The 17,413-nt window shown below is 37.7% G+C and overlaps 1 protein-coding gene across 2 annotated transcripts in view; it reads left to right on the top strand.

Annotated features, from left to right (window-relative positions):
- Window positions 1-17,413, top strand: part of GABRB2 (gamma-aminobutyric acid type A receptor subunit beta2) — a 138,062-nt gene that overhangs the window by 57,395 nt on the left and 63,254 nt on the right. For both annotated transcript variants that reach the window (XM_066559960.1, XM_066559959.1), the window contains exon 7: window positions 14,341-14,423. In XM_066559960.1, coding sequence (XP_066416057.1) covers window positions 14,341-14,423 — 83 coding nt within the window. The remainder of the gene's footprint in view (window positions 1-14,340; window positions 14,424-17,413) is intronic.

Raw genomic sequence — 17,413 nt, 5'->3', positions numbered from 1 at the left:
CTGCTCCTCTGATTTAACTGGACAGACCCAAAGCTTGTATCATGGTGCTCTTTCTTTTTTCATAACTGAACACTAAAGAAAGCCTTGTAAAAAAGATTATGTGTAGGGATATCTCAGAATCTGATACTGGGGTATTATGGTAAGTGTTTTGGTAGTTTCTTTAGTTTTGTTTATTTGCACTTTTTGGGGTTCTTTTTCTGTATTAGTATTTTGTTTCCATGAGTACTGAAGATATTTTTCTGGTATTGAAGGAGATAGATTCCCATCCCAGCTGTCTTATCTGGTCACATCTTCTCTGGTTCACCTCATTTAATTTTCATTAGGGTTCATCTTTCCATTTTATTTCAATATGGCTTTAATTTCAGTACAATATATTTATGATTTATAGGATTGCTAAGAAAATTGGCTGTGTCCTGGTTTTAGAAATAGGGGTAAGACTGAACCAAGGCACTGAAATTGTTAACAGTGGGGAACACTACCCCACAAAACTGAAGACAAGTGAAAGAGCATGGAGTGTAGTTATTGTTTAATGTCAAGAATGAAAATAAATATTAAATATTACCTGCCATTACAGATATTACAGAACTTCAGTAGTAATTTGTTCAGAGGAAGGTATGGATATTACATCAATATAAAGCAATTAGAAAATTCATGACTAGTAGATGAAATGCTCAAACTTTAGATAGGCAGAGATAATTATTACTTATCCATATGAAAGAAAAAAAAACATTGGTAAAGCAGTTTTTTGCACTTGTATGACTTTTTTATTAAGTTATATTTGTTGGTGCAATACGTAGTAAAAACAGGATTTTGTTTTGCTTTGTAAAGTATTGGCTCAGCAGCTTGTGTGATGTTAGATGTGTGATGGCCAAACTGATAAACTGCTGGGCTGAATATCACTCCTAGAATCCTGAATCTCACATTCCTGCAACATAGAGTGGGAATGCAGCAAATTTAATATTATGCCCTTGGCACAACCCCAAAACTAACCCCCTATTTATAGAAATAAAGTATCCTTATACTTCGAGACTTTTAAAATTCTGTTTCAGTTGAGAGAAATGAGCAGGCTATCAGGATTCATTTTGCTTGTTAGTTTAGACAGGGATGCAAAGTGAAAAGTTTTATTCCTCACAGTTCTTTGTTGTTCAGCACCTCTTACTAGCCCTGGAAAACATGATGTTCAAAGTGCTTTTTAAAAGACAGTGACAGTTCAGGCCTAGTGTGACACTCTGTTATCCTCTGTTCTGAAAGTGTGATGCCAGTTAGGAGAACAGGGTGTCAGCTCTGCATCAGGGATTGATCTAATGAAAAAGTTATAGTGATGATGTTTTCTGCCCAGGAACATGGGAGAGTTTCCATTTAGTTAAACAAGTCCCTCTCAATGTTGGTACAAAGGATGAGTGTTAGTAAAACCATTCCCCTGCTCTGCTTGAGCATAACTTTTGTGTTATTTTCAATATTGAGTAGTAATGAAAATAGCACCCCTACCCCTCCCCTGCCCCCGAAATTTTAATTCATCAAATGTAGTCTTAGCACTGACCAAGTTTTCCTGCTTTCTTCTTATTGTTTTGAAAATGCATTAGCAAAGCCAGAAAGAGAGAGGATAAGTTTTACTATTCCACCTCATCACTGTGCTCAGCCATGCTTTCTATTTAGCAATTTTCTAATGTCAAATCTCTCCAAGCTCTAAAACTTTTGGAAAAGCAGTGTGGTTTTGTAGTCAGTTTTTCATTGAATTACAGACCTTTATTATCCTGAGTTATTGTTTTACACTAAAATTTCACATGGGCTCTATTTTTCTTTCTCCTTATTGTGAAAGAGTGAAGGAGAGAGGAGGGTTGCCTTAGACTAATAGCACTGGATTGTCAGTGGATTTGATGTCATGCTTTTGCTTACCAACTACCCTTTCAAAAGGCATCATTTTCATCCAAATCCAGTGAGACCATTTTTAGAGCATTGTTTTGGAGCCACTGTGACAGCTTCAGTAAATGTGAATTTTAATTTATTTGTCTAATGAAGATGAGGACCTTGGCTAATGACTACATAGTCATAAGTGATGATGCTTTTCCTCCTACTCCCTCACTGCTTAGAGCATGTATTAATTGTGCAGATGGTAGTGGCTTAGCTGTGTGATATCTCCTCCTCTGGTGGCATTTACACTGTGCAAAGAGGGTGTATTGCCATCTCATTATTTAGCAGGATTTGTGATTCATCACCTGCCTTTTAAACCCAATACTGTGATCACATCTTGTTGCTAAGAGGCAGAATTTGCACGTGCACTTTCTTCTTTAAAGCACACCTGTGCCAAGCTTTGCCTGAAACCTTCAAGCAAATTAGAGCCAGGAGCACTGAATTTTCATCTTCATTCCTGCTAACAACATGTGACATTTGCAGTGCCAGCTTTATGTGGGTAACTGGAAGTCATTCCTTACGTGTTCAAGAGATTCTCAGGCTCTTCAGCTGGTGAACTTGCCAGAACTTAAGTGAGGATTTCCAGATGTTGAACTTTCACTAAAAGCATTTCTTTTTTAATTTCTAGAATTTGAGCATAATTTGTGTGTGACAGGTAAAAAAGAAATACTTTTTCTGCTTTATTGTTTTGCTTTTCTACTCATGCATTTATTTGTTTTTATGGCTTGCAAGAAACAACAGGAGTAATTTAGGCACAACTAATGAAGAAAATTCCTTAAAATTTTATTTCTTCTTTGATTTCATCTGTCTTTCATGGCCATTCTGCTCCCCAGATTTTCTCTTATTGCTTCTTTCACACAATAGTATTGGCATTTCTGTATTCAAACATTTTTTGGGCTTGTTCTCCAAAGAAGTCACACATCTTATATATTTTACTAATAATTTAAAGGCGTGCTTTCTTTTAAGTATCACTGCTATGTACCTGATCATTGTTTGCAAATGCTAGGGCCGTTTGGTTTGGTCTTTTTTTGTTTTTGTTGTTTTGTTTCTGGGGTTTTTTTTGTATTATTTTGTTTAGAAAAGATCCTGTGCTGCAGGTGCAATTAAAGAAAGTTTATAATTACTTTTTAAAATCTACAGTTCTTTTTCTAGCAATGAGTTGTGACACAGGTGTCTCCTTAGCAAGTACATGTTTGGTGTTTCTGGCCATTCAGGGTTGAATTCCCCTCTACCTGAAGCTGCATGCAGGGGCTGGGGGATGCTGAGCCTTTGGGAGCGACACAAAGAAGTGATGCTGAGAGAGGGGGACTCAGGGCTGTGTCTGGCATGTGTCAAGGTTTCCAAGATATAAGCAGAAATGGGAATGAAGAAGTGACCTAAAAAAAAGTAGAATGAACCTGAAGAGAGCCTGGTTTTCCTCCATATAGAGTTGGAGGCTTGACCCAGAGCGTGGTTTTTGTTACCTAACACAGAAAATGCAAAGGCTTTGCAGAATATGCAGTTTGGTCTCTGAGTCAAGTGCTGGTATTGTGGATTTAGGAGTGCCTCTGCTATTCCAAGAACAGAGAGATTATTAATACCCTTCTAAGGCACAGCAGTCATGTTTGAATCTGTTGGTAGAAGAAGCCTTGGAGTAAATGGAAAGCTAAGGCAGATCCACTGCACCACAACCCAACTCGTAATACTTTCAGAATTAAAAATTTGAGATGGTAATTGTTGAAAATGCTGAAAAGTGGAGCCATTTTTAGCAAGCTGGTTATTGCCTCAGTTTCTTTGTCTCCATTAAATGTGGATCACAATATGAACAGACTCCCATCTACATTCCTAAGAATGATTTCTGTACTTCAGTACTGATGTTCAGGTGGTTACTCTTCTCTTTTGTCAGCTTGGAGGGGCAGCAGGAGAAAAACATTTAGCCTTAACAGAAGAGTTTTTAAACTGCTGAAATTGTTCACTAAATTTCTGGTCTATGGTTAGAAATGAGATTTACCACCTGAGAGATATTTTGCAGTCACTGGCTCTAGCATTAGGTTAAATGAACATGGGTAATGCATGACAGAAGTGATAAATTCTGGCCAATGCTTGAAATATCTGAAAGTAAAAATAGTGATATGTTAAAAAACCCTGAATGAACCCAGCAAAACCCAAATAGATGGATGTTTCTCCTAACACAGCATTTAACTGCAGGCTTGAGAAAGTGTATTGGGAAACGAGGAAAATGCTGAACTGGCTTAAAGAGAATTGTCTTACCCATTTAAAACATGGCACAGATAATTTTCATGTATCATCCCATGTTTGTCTCCTGCTTGTCCATGAAAGTGTGTCTGTTTTGTTACAGTGTCCTCTCCTTCTGACCTCATATTGCAGGCAGCACCAACTTGAACTCCCCATCCCTGCTAAGATTTTGCTGCTGAGCAGTTATTTTTAAAAATCTCTTTCAGCAATTTCCCATGAGCACTCTGCCTCGTGGAGGGAGTGCTGGTTTTGTTACTGTGCTGGCGTTATCCTTGTACACTATAAAAGTTGAAAGGTCTGGCCAGGTGGGCAGTGGTGACTTTTCACCATGGGAAGTGACAGCAGTGCTGACATACCCGTGGTTCTGTGCTTCTGTGGGTTGGGCTGGTGGCTGTGGGTTGGTCATTGCTCACATGCCTGGCTCAGGAGTGCTGAGGATGAGTGGAGGGGACACAGCAGCCACCAACCCCTGTGCTGTGCCTCGGGGATGGCTCTGTGCTCAACCTGCTGTGCCGCTGGTGCTTTTGCTCCATGCCAGTGTTTGCAGTCACCTCAAAACACCTGTGCATTTAATCAAGTAAATGCTTCCCAAGGCTCTCAATTTGATTTACTGAGTTGCAGCATGTGTTGTCCTATTGTTGATGTATAAAAGACTTTTAAGTAAAGCATAGGAGTAATTTTAGGGATTGGCTTAAAAAAAAAAGAAAGAAAGAAAAAAGTGCACTTTCTACAGCAAAATAATCACTTTAAAAATTCCCTGAATTGGAGGAATGGGGCCCAGACAAATCTGACATATCTGAGATAAATATTTAATTTCTCATCAGATGTATGTTTGCTGTGTTGGGTAGGACTGACATTTTCCATCTGACTTTTCATCTACCTCAAATGTGAACTAGTTTTAAATTGTTTCTTGGAGAAAAGAAGGTTCATATATAGACAAGGTAACAGAAAAAGCAATGGGGGACATATTTTCTAAATTAAATTATAAAAGTACACAACACAGAGAAATCCTTCATATGTAGCCCATGTATTGATTCAACTTCCAGTGCAGTGTGAAGCATTAAAATGCAGCTCTGGCTGCACAGAATGTTAAAAGGGATCCCCACTGTCTGCCTAAGTCTATGGGAAGCCAAGACCTGATTAAACTCTGATTAGAATCAGTTGAACTCAGACTCTCTTTGAGACTGAGGGTGTCAAAGAGAGTCTGAGTTCAAGTGATTCTAATCTGCCTCAGGTCACACCCTCTCTGCTAATGGGCTTGTGAACAGCATCATCCTGGGCTGTTTGGCAGGTCAGAGTCACAGATCTCCCAAATCTAATGGCGTTATTGATCATAAATGCAAATAACTTTGACTGCAGAAACCGATGGATCTAGCTAGCTTTAGAATGGAAAAGAAGGGACCTTGGTAAGATTTCTGAAGCTTGTCTTAAGGGAATACAGATTTAATTTATTTTAAAGCATTTTTTGCAGGAAAATATGGTCATGAAGAGGAAACTCTGTGTGTGTGTTTGGGGGTTTTTTTTTGCAGTGTATGGATTAGAGTTCTGGCAACTGAGATCTACTTACTGAGAATTTTCAAAGGTTTTATTTTATAAACAGGACAGGACCAACTGAATATTCCCTATCCAGATTTTCTATTTAGATTTCCAGCATTCAGTGTGTTACATAGCTTATCAAGCTTTCAGCTCTTGCCAGTATGATGCAGCTGATATGCACAGAAGTGTTTTGGGTGGTTTTCCTGTTTCTGTTTGGAACAAAGATATGAATGTTCTGAAATTAGGATGAGGAAGAGAAAGGTTGTGCCTGAGCATCCTAATTTTGGCACAGGAGGAGATGAAGCCCTTGGGAATTGGATTCCAGAAGGATGGCTGGAGTTAACTTAGATGCCTTGTTAATTTTAGTCATTAGGTTTGACTCATTGTTATGCTTCTCTCACACATCCAATAAACTCTTAGCTAAAGCTGAGTTGAATTGATGTAGGTACAGATTTTGGAATGTTCAAGAAGGACATGGCCTCCCATTCTCAAAATAATATTCCTGCTGCTTTAATAATATATTAAAGCAATAAGAGTATTTGGTGTTCCAAATGGATCAGATATGAAATGGGCAATGCAAGCCTAACAAAACAGATGAGGAGAGTGCTGAGGCCAGACATGACATCTGGAATGTGATAGAAGGCAATTCTAAGTAATTTATTTTTTCATTGTCAATATAAAAAAGAATTGTAGTGGCTTGGGCATGTCAGTAGGCCTATCTGTCAGAAGAGAGAAAAAAGGAAGGAGGATCAGAAATAGCTGCAAAATGGATTTTCCCCACAGATCTCCACTTGCAGATTAGCCTGAGCAGGAAAAATAGCAATGTTTAAGAGGAAAATGAAGAGAATAAGATTGTTTATATTTTGCTCATGTCAGACCTATCCTAAAGCATTTATATGAATAAGGAGGATCTTCATTTCCCAACTCCCCATTACAGCATTTTATATTAAAATCATCTGTAGGTATTTTTCTTGTCTTTTTCTTTTCCCCTCTCTACAGGAGCCTTACCTAAAGTCATTTGATGATAATAGAAATTTGTAATTTGAAACTTATTTGCTGTGAATTAGGCCTAAAAATATCTCCTAAATCTTAATTCATTTCCTCAATTAAGTACTGTTCACATGGAAGTAGTTGTTGAGCTGAGATATATAACTACAGTGAAAATGGGTGATTGGTTCAAGACACCTTAAACAGCTTCAGATCCAGCTGATAACTGGGCAGGATAATTGATAACTGACAATTGTCCCACTGACACTCTGGACACACTGTGAAGGGTGAGGATCTGTAGCTTTATTTCCCTAGGAGTTAATTCTTAGTGTGCCCATAGAGGATGATATATGCAATATGTCTCTTTCATCTGTGCTTTATAGGTAATAATTTAATACTAATTGAATAAGTTGTAGCCATCTTTAACAATTCTGGTAGTCATTTTAAGGGAGTGATTTCTCTTCTATAAATTCAAAATGTTGTTCTGGAATACCCATTGTCTGTATTTGTACTGTCCATGTTTGTCAGATCTTATTTACTCTGTGCAGGATTTGGTATACATGGACATCTGCTTAGGTAATTTGCAGGATTAAATATAGGCACTGAACCTTTAATTGATAAACAATACATATTTCTGAAAATATTAATTAAGAGTATATTCTGCAGAATAAATGATGTGATATCCTTGATACAACCAAAACAAATCTTCTGGAAACAAAAGCATCACTTGAAGCAAAATGAGGCAATTCAAAAGCAATTAGCAGCAGAGTTGCTCATCCTTTTTTGTTTTCTAATACTGCCTCCCCCCACTTAGGAGTGCAGTGTAGACCTTTCTGTAGATAATGGCAAGCAGGTGATGAGGAGTAAAAGGGAGAAAAGTAGTTGAAAGTAGTCTGCAATTAGCCACATTGGATTAAAAGATTTGAATCCTAATGGAGGTTCTGACACTGAAAGTATTCATTCTGCCTTAAAAATGTCTTCATCCTGCTCCTCTGCAGTTTTGTGAGGTGTCAGTGTCTGATGCCTGTAGTGTGCTTGGACACTTGGATCCACAGCTCTTGCAGTCCTGTACTTCTGAAGTACTGCCTGTATGGTGCAGCCTTAACATTAACACCAGTATCAAAACTAAATTTTACTATACGTATATTTTTTGGCTTTTTGTTAGTTTTTTTTTTCATATTCTTGGTATCTAACTACCTGGAGTGCTGTTGACCCACTAAAATTCTCCCTGTTCTAGTGAAAAATGCTCTCATTCCTAAGTGAGAAACTGGCACTATTCAGTGATCACTACTCTATGGACATAACAGTTGCTGCAAAAGAACCATTCAGAGCTTTCCCCAAGGGCTCCTCTGTAATTTTACAGTGCCTCCTTTAATTCTGTGTGATGTTCCAGGTCGTTATGTATTATGTCAGTTGTACCACTCCAATATCTGGAAATAGGCCCCTGGTGCTGCTATGTAGACACTCCTAAGGGCATGAATTAAACACAGTTTTAAAAACTGGCCAATGGTCTCTGTGTGCAGTGTGTGTGATCTGCTGACATCAGAGCTGTGGGGAAAAAAGAATAATCCAGTCCAATTATACTTATTACATTTTTGCAGTCATATAATGTAGCTTTTTTGCAATAAAAAGCAAAACCTAAAACCACTTGGGATAAAATGATAGGTTTGTTGACAGCAGTTGTATTGTTTATTTTAACAGGTTTTTTTTTTTTTTTAACCTTTTTGGATCTGGGAGTGATTCTGCTTGTTAAGACTCCACTTGCATTTATGATTTCTGTTGACATTTTCCTGTGGGAAATGAGTGTTTGACTCACAAAAGCCAGAGGAATGGGAGTTTTGGGCTCTTACCTTACTATTTCTGTAAGATTTACTAAATAAGCTGCAATCATAAAACTTCTTACTGAATATTGTTTGACTTTCCACTTGAGTTAAAAACTAATGTGACCTTTTTTCCTCCAGAACAGTGAAAACACTTTCCAGTCAGTTTCCTGGAATCTGATGCATCAAATACATCTGATAAATCAAACACACAGAAACCATGGGTTACGAACACAACCAAGTGGCTGCAGTTTCTGTGTGAGCTCATTATCCAGAGCACAAGCTCCTCACTAACAGAGGGAGGTGCAGGTTGTGTCAGCAGTAAAAATTGGTAGTATAGGGTACATTTACAGTGCAATGTACTTGTTAGAGATAAGCACGTTATTTTAGGTGGTGAGAACTGATTAAAAACCCACTAAATTCATGTGTCCCCTTGAAAAGTTCTAGTTCTCTTCCCTAGTTTGAGAGTCTGTATTTGATGTGGTGTAATAACAGAACAACTGGTTTAAAAATGTTTTGTATATATGATTTATTTTATGCAGTGTGACTTGGATGGTAACAATATAACTTTTTGAGATAGAAAGTGAAATAATGCACTTTTTATTTCAATGCTGACATTGAGTGAAGTAGGCATGTAATTTTCCCAACCAGAATAAGAAATATGTTTTTGTGAAATATTTGAAAGTAAAACTTTGATGTTTTCAGTGATGGTTAGTAAAGCAAAAGGGCTACAAACTCTGGATAACGGTGATGTAGTAACTCTTTATTCCAAGGTTGCTTGTTTCATGCTACTGATCATGCTCATATTGTTTCATTTTCTCTAAGTCCTGTAGTACTTTAGTATACTCCCTTTTATTTATTTCTTTTGAAAGGGAGAAGTGAAGTGAATGCTGAAAGACAAGGATACATTTCGCAGTGATAAAATATTAAAATTATGAAGTGCTCCTCTGAGCTTTTCTGCCATTTTATGTAGGTATTATTTTCTGGAGAAGAACCTATTACTTCAGAGAAAGGTTTGAATGAATTCAGTCTAAAGCTGAGGTTATTGTAGCAGAAGATTTTACTGCTTTGTGATGTATGCTTTTTGCAAGGATATAATTACAATGGTGCTATGGCTGAATTTTGGACACAGTGACAGGATAGTAGGAAATGCTATCTCACTTAAAGAACAATTTCTAGAGCTACATATATAGCAGAAGATAAAAAGGAACCCTGCAGCAAAATTCTGATTCTTCTGTGACAGAATTCTTTTACCATGAAATAAGAGCCCTGGTTTTCCAGGACTCTTCCCTTCTGACATGCAGATGGCACAATAGGCTGTACTTCAGCAGAGAAATGCAGAACATCTTCCCAAGAAAGATCAGAGGCATATAGATTTTAGTTTCCTTTAAAAATCCCATATGCTTCTTTTGCCAATAATCTCAGCAACAACACAACTGAATGAGGTCAAAGTTTCTGTGTGAATTCTGACTCCCTGCGCTTTATCAGCTGCAAAAGTTTTTCCTCTCTTGTATTACATTTAGATAATGCTTTAGTATAATATCCTTCATATTCTTAACTTGTATTATGGTTATGCCTTTCAGCTTTGACAAATATACTTAGTGCTGTCAGAGAACACCTTACTGTCTAAGGATTGCACACTATAGAATCAAGGGGGAAATATCTACATGTCATTACTTCCAGATGGAGTAAGAAAAGTGAGCTCTTGGCACTTAGGTTGGAATACTTAGGAAATGTTGACGAGTAGTGTTAGAGGAGAGCATATTACAGATTCTGGGTAGCATGTGTGTATTCTTTCATCTCAAATAGAGACATCAACATCAATAAAAAAGCTGTTCTTTTCCTATAAAACTACACTGAGACTCTATATGCTGTTTACAGTTGAAAGTCTATAGCTGATTTATAGCTGAAAAATTCAGTAGCTGAATTTTTAGATTTAATGTTGAATTTTTAGAAACTATTGTTTGGCATTTCCTACAGCCAAATCTTTACCTATGATCACACAAGGGAGGCTTTTCTTTTCTGTGAATAAACAGGAGAAAAATTCTGTGAACTCTCTAATTAGCAATAAATTTGTTTTATTTAAAAGTAGATCTGTTAGTATGTCCATCAACCTTGACATATGTTTAAATCCAATGTTATCATCCAGGAGAGAGATTTATCCTCCTGATGTTTTGTTCCCAGAATTTCCAGGTATTTAAAATGGGCTCTGCTGGCTGCTGCTGTCACAGGTATTTCCAACTGTCATGCATGGGGACTTTTTCCAAGAAGCAAAGGTGAACAGTGGGTTTAGCTGCAGTAAATTATTTCAGTAACTAATTTAGAGAGTTCCTGACTCTTTCACCACACACAGAGAATTCTTATAAAGTTCTCAGTCAAGAGGTTGAGTCTGTTGTCCCTGTGAGCTCTTTGGATTGCTCCTGGTGCTGTTAATGGTCGCCAGTCAGCTCGCAGGTACACAGAGCTAAAGCAGAATTTCACTCTGCTTTCAACAGGATATATGTGCATACATTTAGAGCAAGAATTAGTTCTTGTATTTTCCCCCTGGGCTTCAGCTCTTTGAGTCCATGGTCTGTTAGAGCTAGAACAGGAGAGGAGGGCGTGACAGAGTTCTTGTACTGAACTTGTCACCCTCTTGCTCATCACTGCTGTGTGTCTGTAAGCCTGTAATTACAGGGCAGGGCTGCTTCCAGGGCAGACATAAGTTTCTCTTACTGCTTTATTCTCCACAGCTTTGCAAAGCCATTGCAGCTCCAAGAGGGAATTGGATTCTGTCCATCTCCACATGGCATTAGCATTGCTCTCCTGTCTTCCTGTGCTCTTTTTCCTCCACTAGTGATGTCAGAACTGTTTAAGTTGCTATTTTGGATTTCAAATCATTTTTGAACTTGTCAGAAAAGCAAAATTTATAGGATTTTGAGAAACTGTTCCCTGCATAGAACTGCAAAATAAGACCTACTGGCACTTCTGGGATAGCATTATAATAGGGGTATTATTTTCTGCCTCACTTTAAGTTTGCAAGTGTTTAAAAAAGGTTCTTTATGGCCTTCACATTTGGCCTCTTAAAGAAGTAGTGAGAATTTCTGACTGTTATTTGAATCCAAAACCTTCCAAAGTGAGCAGATTTTCATCTTTCTCAGAGTTTATCTGAATTATTTTGAATTATTGACAGCAAACTTTACTTTCCCTGCAAGTCAATTGTGGTGCAGACTTTTTTCAGTGTAGCTGTGCTTGTTTTAACACAAGAACCTTTCTCTAGGTCTACTTCGTAATACTTTATTTAGTCAGTTTAGTGGTGCTTCAGGGTTTGCTTTTTTTTTTTTTTTGTGCCTCATAATCAGTCTACATTCAAAATAAAGTTCATAAAAGAGGAAGATGAAAACTCATTTCCATTGTTAGGAATCATATCACAAGGTTTCTCTTTCTTTAGCAACAGATGAAAAGATGAGTGTATGAGAGAGACAGTTCTGTGATGTGTTTCATTTCATGCGGTGCCTCTCTGAGTCCTGCTATTGTGTATCATCCCCAATGACTGCAATGCCTTGAGTCACTGTGTTGTTTTTTTAAAACCTTTCACTTTTTCACTGTTTGTTCTCAAGGTTACATTATGCAAAACACAATGTTGCATTTTTTGCACTAGTACAAGCTGTATAAAAATATTTTTAATCCTGCTGTGAAAATTGAAGTAGCTCTGTTCTGGGGGAGAGGCTTTGGGCCTGTTTCAAGTCTTCCCAACTTCTAAAATGAACTTCTGTTTCTTCTTCTGTCTGAAAAGGTGTGGGTCACGTCTCTTGCCTTTAAAAGTATTCCAAGGTGGTAATTCTTGCACTCTGTTGCTTTGGTGAATTGGTTTAGCTAATCACCATTAATTGTGAACCACTAAGAATTGTCCAAAGGTAGTTTTGCTGTTTAATTAATTATGAAGATGAAAGAGAACTTTTTCTACTTCACTATTAATGTGAGAAGCCAGGCTAAAAATATGAGGGAGGTAAGAGGAGAGGAAAGGACAGACTACTGATTTTATTTCAATGGATTTGCATTATGGATAGGAAGGAACAAGCAAGTTGAATTTAATACATTATTCAAAACTTCTGTTTTGATTTGATTAAATCCCTGCTCTACAAATCATTTTCCTTACCATGCCACTTTTTTCCCTTTACTTTCTAGTGAGGTGCAGGGCATTGTGTCCTTTAAAGATTTCCTGATGTTCCCTACAGAGCTTTTATCCCAGCTGTCTGCAGCCTTTGGCCCCTCTTGGTTTTTGCACCAAAAATCCTCTGGCAATGTGTGAGAGCTGTGAGTTCTCCGCTCCAGCAGTGGGTACAGACACTCTGCAGAGGGTAGCACAGGCTGGGGGTTGTCTCTGTGTGGAACCCTTGGATCTGGTAGACCCTGGAATGAAGTGTTTAGTGCAGAGAAAGCTCTGAGAAGCTTAATAGTCAACCAGGTTAGCTTTTACCATAACTTTTTTGTGCATTTAAACCTTGGCTATAAGCCTGTGCTCTGCCTTTTCCTCTGTGAACTACTGAAGCTCTTGTAAAATCTTGGCTATAATATACAGATAAGTGTGGAAGTACTGAGGAAATCAAAACAAACCTTCCCACAAAAAACCCAAACATAACCCAACAAGAAAACATGACCTGTAATTATTTTCTGGTCTCACTATACCTTTGTTGAAGTTTGCCCCAAAACAATCAGTCTTACATTGATACTGGAACAGGGTGATTTCTTTGATTTTTCTTTACATTTAAAAATAAGGAACCAACTATTAACTGCCAAGAGGTTTTTTTTACCAATATGTGCTGCTGCTTGCTCCATTTGCTTTTTCTATCAACTCACATGCATTCCTCAGCAGTCTGATTTTGTTAAAAGCTGGAAGACTTTCACTGAGAGCACCAAAGGAGCCTTTCTCCCCGTGCTTTTGTCCCACTCCAAAAAACTTAGTTGTGAAGCATCTCTGCTAAGACACACTGATTAAAACCATTATATTTTCCATGTAGGTGTATTCTATGAGTACGCCTACATGGAATGAAAAAAGGACATGGTGCCAAAAGATGTTCCTTTTCTCCAAGAAACCAATAGGAAAGGACAGTAAGCATACTTATGAAGATTCTTAATTTCTGTTTTGCAGGAATGATTGCTACAGTCAATTTTGAGTGAATTTTGACCAGGCACCTCTAATTTTCTGCCACTAATGAGCACTTTCTTAGGTATTCAAGGAGAAAGAATAAAATCTGTCAAATGTGAAAGAGTTCTCTGAAGTCTTTTTACCAGAACAAAGAATATCCAACAAGTTTTTGAACTCATATTGAACATTCTAAATATCTACTATGAAAGGCCAGTAGTAAACCTCATATATGACACAGGATTTTGAGAAGAGAAGTGTTGGTCACCCAATCTCTCATTAATACCTGGGAAAGACATTGATCCTTTAATGTCTTACTGTCTGCATGTGTTGCAGGCACTCCATCTACTCCACCTTGGGTCCCATTGTGGAGATCATCATGTTGGCTTTTACATTTTGAGCTCGTTCATTTGATCAGCCTTTCAGCTTGAAGAAAGCTTGTACAAATGGCTGCTCATTTTTCTCATGGTGTGGAAACAGGTTCCCCAGGTGCTTTGGCCGGTCAGCTGTGCTTAGCACACAGCAGAAAACTCCTGTGCTGAGGGGAGCTGTGCTGGGAGAACCTCGCTGGGACAGCGCTGGTTACCGGCCAGCAGCAGACATGGCACCCAGGCAAAACCAGGCTGAGCATCAGCTATGACAAATACAGATTCTTCTTTGAGCACAGTGTGATGGTGGAAAGAGTGGAGCAAGGCACATTAACAAACTTTTCTCCTTCCTTCCCAGAATTACAACAACAGCTGCCTGTATGATGGACCTGCGGAGATATCCGCTGGATGAGCAGAACTGCACGCTGGAGATTGAAAGCTGTAAGTACTTCTGCAAATCCTACTTATTCTCTGCTCAACTGCTTTGGAGTTTTTATTTCTGTTGAGTTCTGGTTTTTTCATGTTTTGTATTCAGGGTTTTTTTGGGTTTTTTTTTTACATGCTACTAACCCAGTTGTCTTTCTGTCTGATGATGCTTAGATCCTTGTAAACACAAGCAAAAAAAATAGCTTTCCAGATGGATTAGTAATTTGTGGCACAAGGATTAGCAAAAGTTATTCTGTGTTTTTATAGATAATTTACAGCTTTAAAAGTCTCATTCAAATGCCTTGTTGGAGTTCATGTGAGGAGCACAAGGATTATTATCAGTTCTTTATCCTCCTTTACTGCTGAACTGGGTGGCAGCTTGTTTCCATTTATAAGTGAAGGCAAGAGGTTAAAATTGTCCTTGAAATAGGTGTTTTGTGGGTTTTTTCCTAACCACTGTGCTCTAGTTAAACTTTCAAAGCATGTAAACAGTCTGTTTATATATACTGATTTAATGGCTGGTGTCTATTGAACTTATGTAGATAAAACTTGTCAAGTAAAATCTGTCTTTTCTCTGAAAAAGAATCATGATGACTTTTATAATGACAATATTGCAAGTATGTTATTTAACATTTAATTAAGATTATATAAAAACTTTCAAGATTAATGTAACATTTTAATATACAGCACACAAGTATGTGTATTTTTAAAATAATTTCTGTATGATGAAATATGTGGGATTTCTGTGTTTGATTTCTGCTACAGTCTGGTAAGAACTCGTTACAGCTGAACTTCTGTTTGAGAAAGCATTTAAGAATATGTTTTACATTTGTGTCTAAATTTCATTCATCTTATTGGAATTTACAGATATGCTAAAATTCTTGTGACACTGTTGCCTGAAATAATTTCCATGCATAAGTAAGGAGAGTTGAGACTATGTTTAGAATTCTGTGTACTGGTATTCACAAGCAGCAAATACAGTGGTGGACTTGGCACTGAGAGTGGATAAAATCTAGTTTATTTGAGGTTCTTTGTAGTTCTGTGTACAATTTCCATTGATAGCATTTGATTCAGGATCTCATACCTGCAGCCTGCTATTATGCAACTAGTACACAGGTAGTGTATATATATTAGGTTGATTATAATGTGTGAGAAAACTCTTGGCATAATTCAGGCTTAGAGAGATTTTTATTGAGAAATTTTTTGCTGTGACAGTGTCTTTTAATTGTTCTTGTAGCAAAGACCTGGTATTTTTCTATTTTCCAGTTGTGTATGTAAGGTGGGAAGCTGGAGAGTCAAAGGAGATGCTTTCTCTGTTTACAGCATTGTTTAAATGGCCAGCAAGGTCTTGCCATCTCTCTGCATTGCTGAGATGACTAAGTCTTATTGGGATTCACAAAGTAGATATCCCTCCTCTCATCCTTTCACAACCTGCTCTGGAAAATATTCCCAGGAAATACTTGTCAGGTTAGTCCTTGGGCAAAGAAGAAAATTGTGTCTCTGCTTTTCAATGAGAGCACTTGTTCTCATTCAGACTTAGAATGTGGGACTTGTCAATTGAAATTTCCCTTTTATCTGATGTAGAGGTTTGATGTAGATCACTTATCTTTCTAGAAACAATCCTAAAAACTGAGGTATCGAGTGCTCAAAGTTGTTGTTCCACTCAGTATGAAAACTTACTGCTCGTTATATCATAGAGAGGGTAGAAGTTCAATTTACCATGGAAGTTGGGATGCCTGGAGCAGAGGTCATCTAGGGATTTGTGAGCTCTGTTGCAGCATCACAAAGGTAAAATGGATTTAAATCAGGATACTAAGTGTAGCCAGCCTGTCTGTCATGGCAATAATAAAGTCCACTAAAGAATGTGGATAAAGTAACACTTGAACTGTGTTTTGAAGCACTGTCAGACTGCTTCAGAAAATGATTGGTCTTCATAAACACCATTTTGTCCTGCTGAAAACCTGTGTGTCTACTCCTCATGAATCACTTAAGGCAAAAGTGCTGATAGGTAGATGGGCAGGATGAATAAGTTATTAAATGCAGGTGCTGAAGTCATATTCACTTCTAAAAAGTGCTTTAGCTGCATGCCTGAAGAAGGTTGGTTTCTTGCCCTTCTGATCCTCTTAGATGGCTGTTTCACCACTTCTTTCTTGTAGTGGTTAGATATTCTATGAATTCCTACCCCAGGTCTTTTCATGCCTATGAAGGCATGAAATTAATATTCTTTGCTTGGACCTACATTTTTTTTAATTCAGTGTCTTCTCTGGCCCTACTGGGACCTTCATAACACATTTAATGAAAACACTTGCAGTTTCTCATAGACTTCATTTCATTAAACTGATTATTCCAGTCTTTTTTAGCTTTCTCATGCAGGAGTATGTGAAGAGAAATGCAGAACTGGCATTAGTTCTTCATTAGGAACAACTAGCACCATGAACAGTGTCCCAGATGAAATTTGTATTACGCTATGGCATTACTCCTGCCTTTCTTCAAAAAGCCACCTCTGCCTTTCTTCACTACTGCATATCACAGGTGAGAGTCTTTTCTGGAACAAAAAGTACAGTAAGGTCTTTCCCTTCCTCACTCATTTTCCAGCAGCAGGTTCTTGCTGGCTTTTTGAAGAATTTTTTTTGCATAATGCTAAGAGCACATGACTTGGCATTTCATAACACTGTTCACATAAATCAGTGTTCTTAATGTTGCTACAGTCCTCAAGGTTATCCAGTTCTTCTTATATTTGTTCTGTTCATCCTTGTTCCTGACAATGCCTGCTGATTTTGTTTCATTAGAAATTTCATCAACACACAAATACTAAGGAATATTAATGTCAAGAAGGAAGAGCTTTGCTTACAGTCATTCTCTGTATTAAGCATGAACTTTCAGTGCAGTACAATTTCCTACACATCTTCTACATACCTTTACTAGGTGTCTTTTCTTAGTTAGTCTTATAAAAATATTTCTATGAAATCCAGTTCAGCTATGCATTGTTTAAAAAAGAAGTTATT

Source organism: Molothrus aeneus, chromosome 15 (genome assembly GCF_037042795.1).
Source record: "Molothrus aeneus isolate 106 chromosome 15, BPBGC_Maene_1.0, whole genome shotgun sequence".
Lineage (NCBI taxonomy): Eukaryota > Metazoa > Chordata > Aves > Passeriformes > Icteridae > Molothrus > Molothrus aeneus.
Note: the sequence above shows the minus strand (reverse complement) of the source record. Positions and strands in the feature narration are given on the sequence as shown.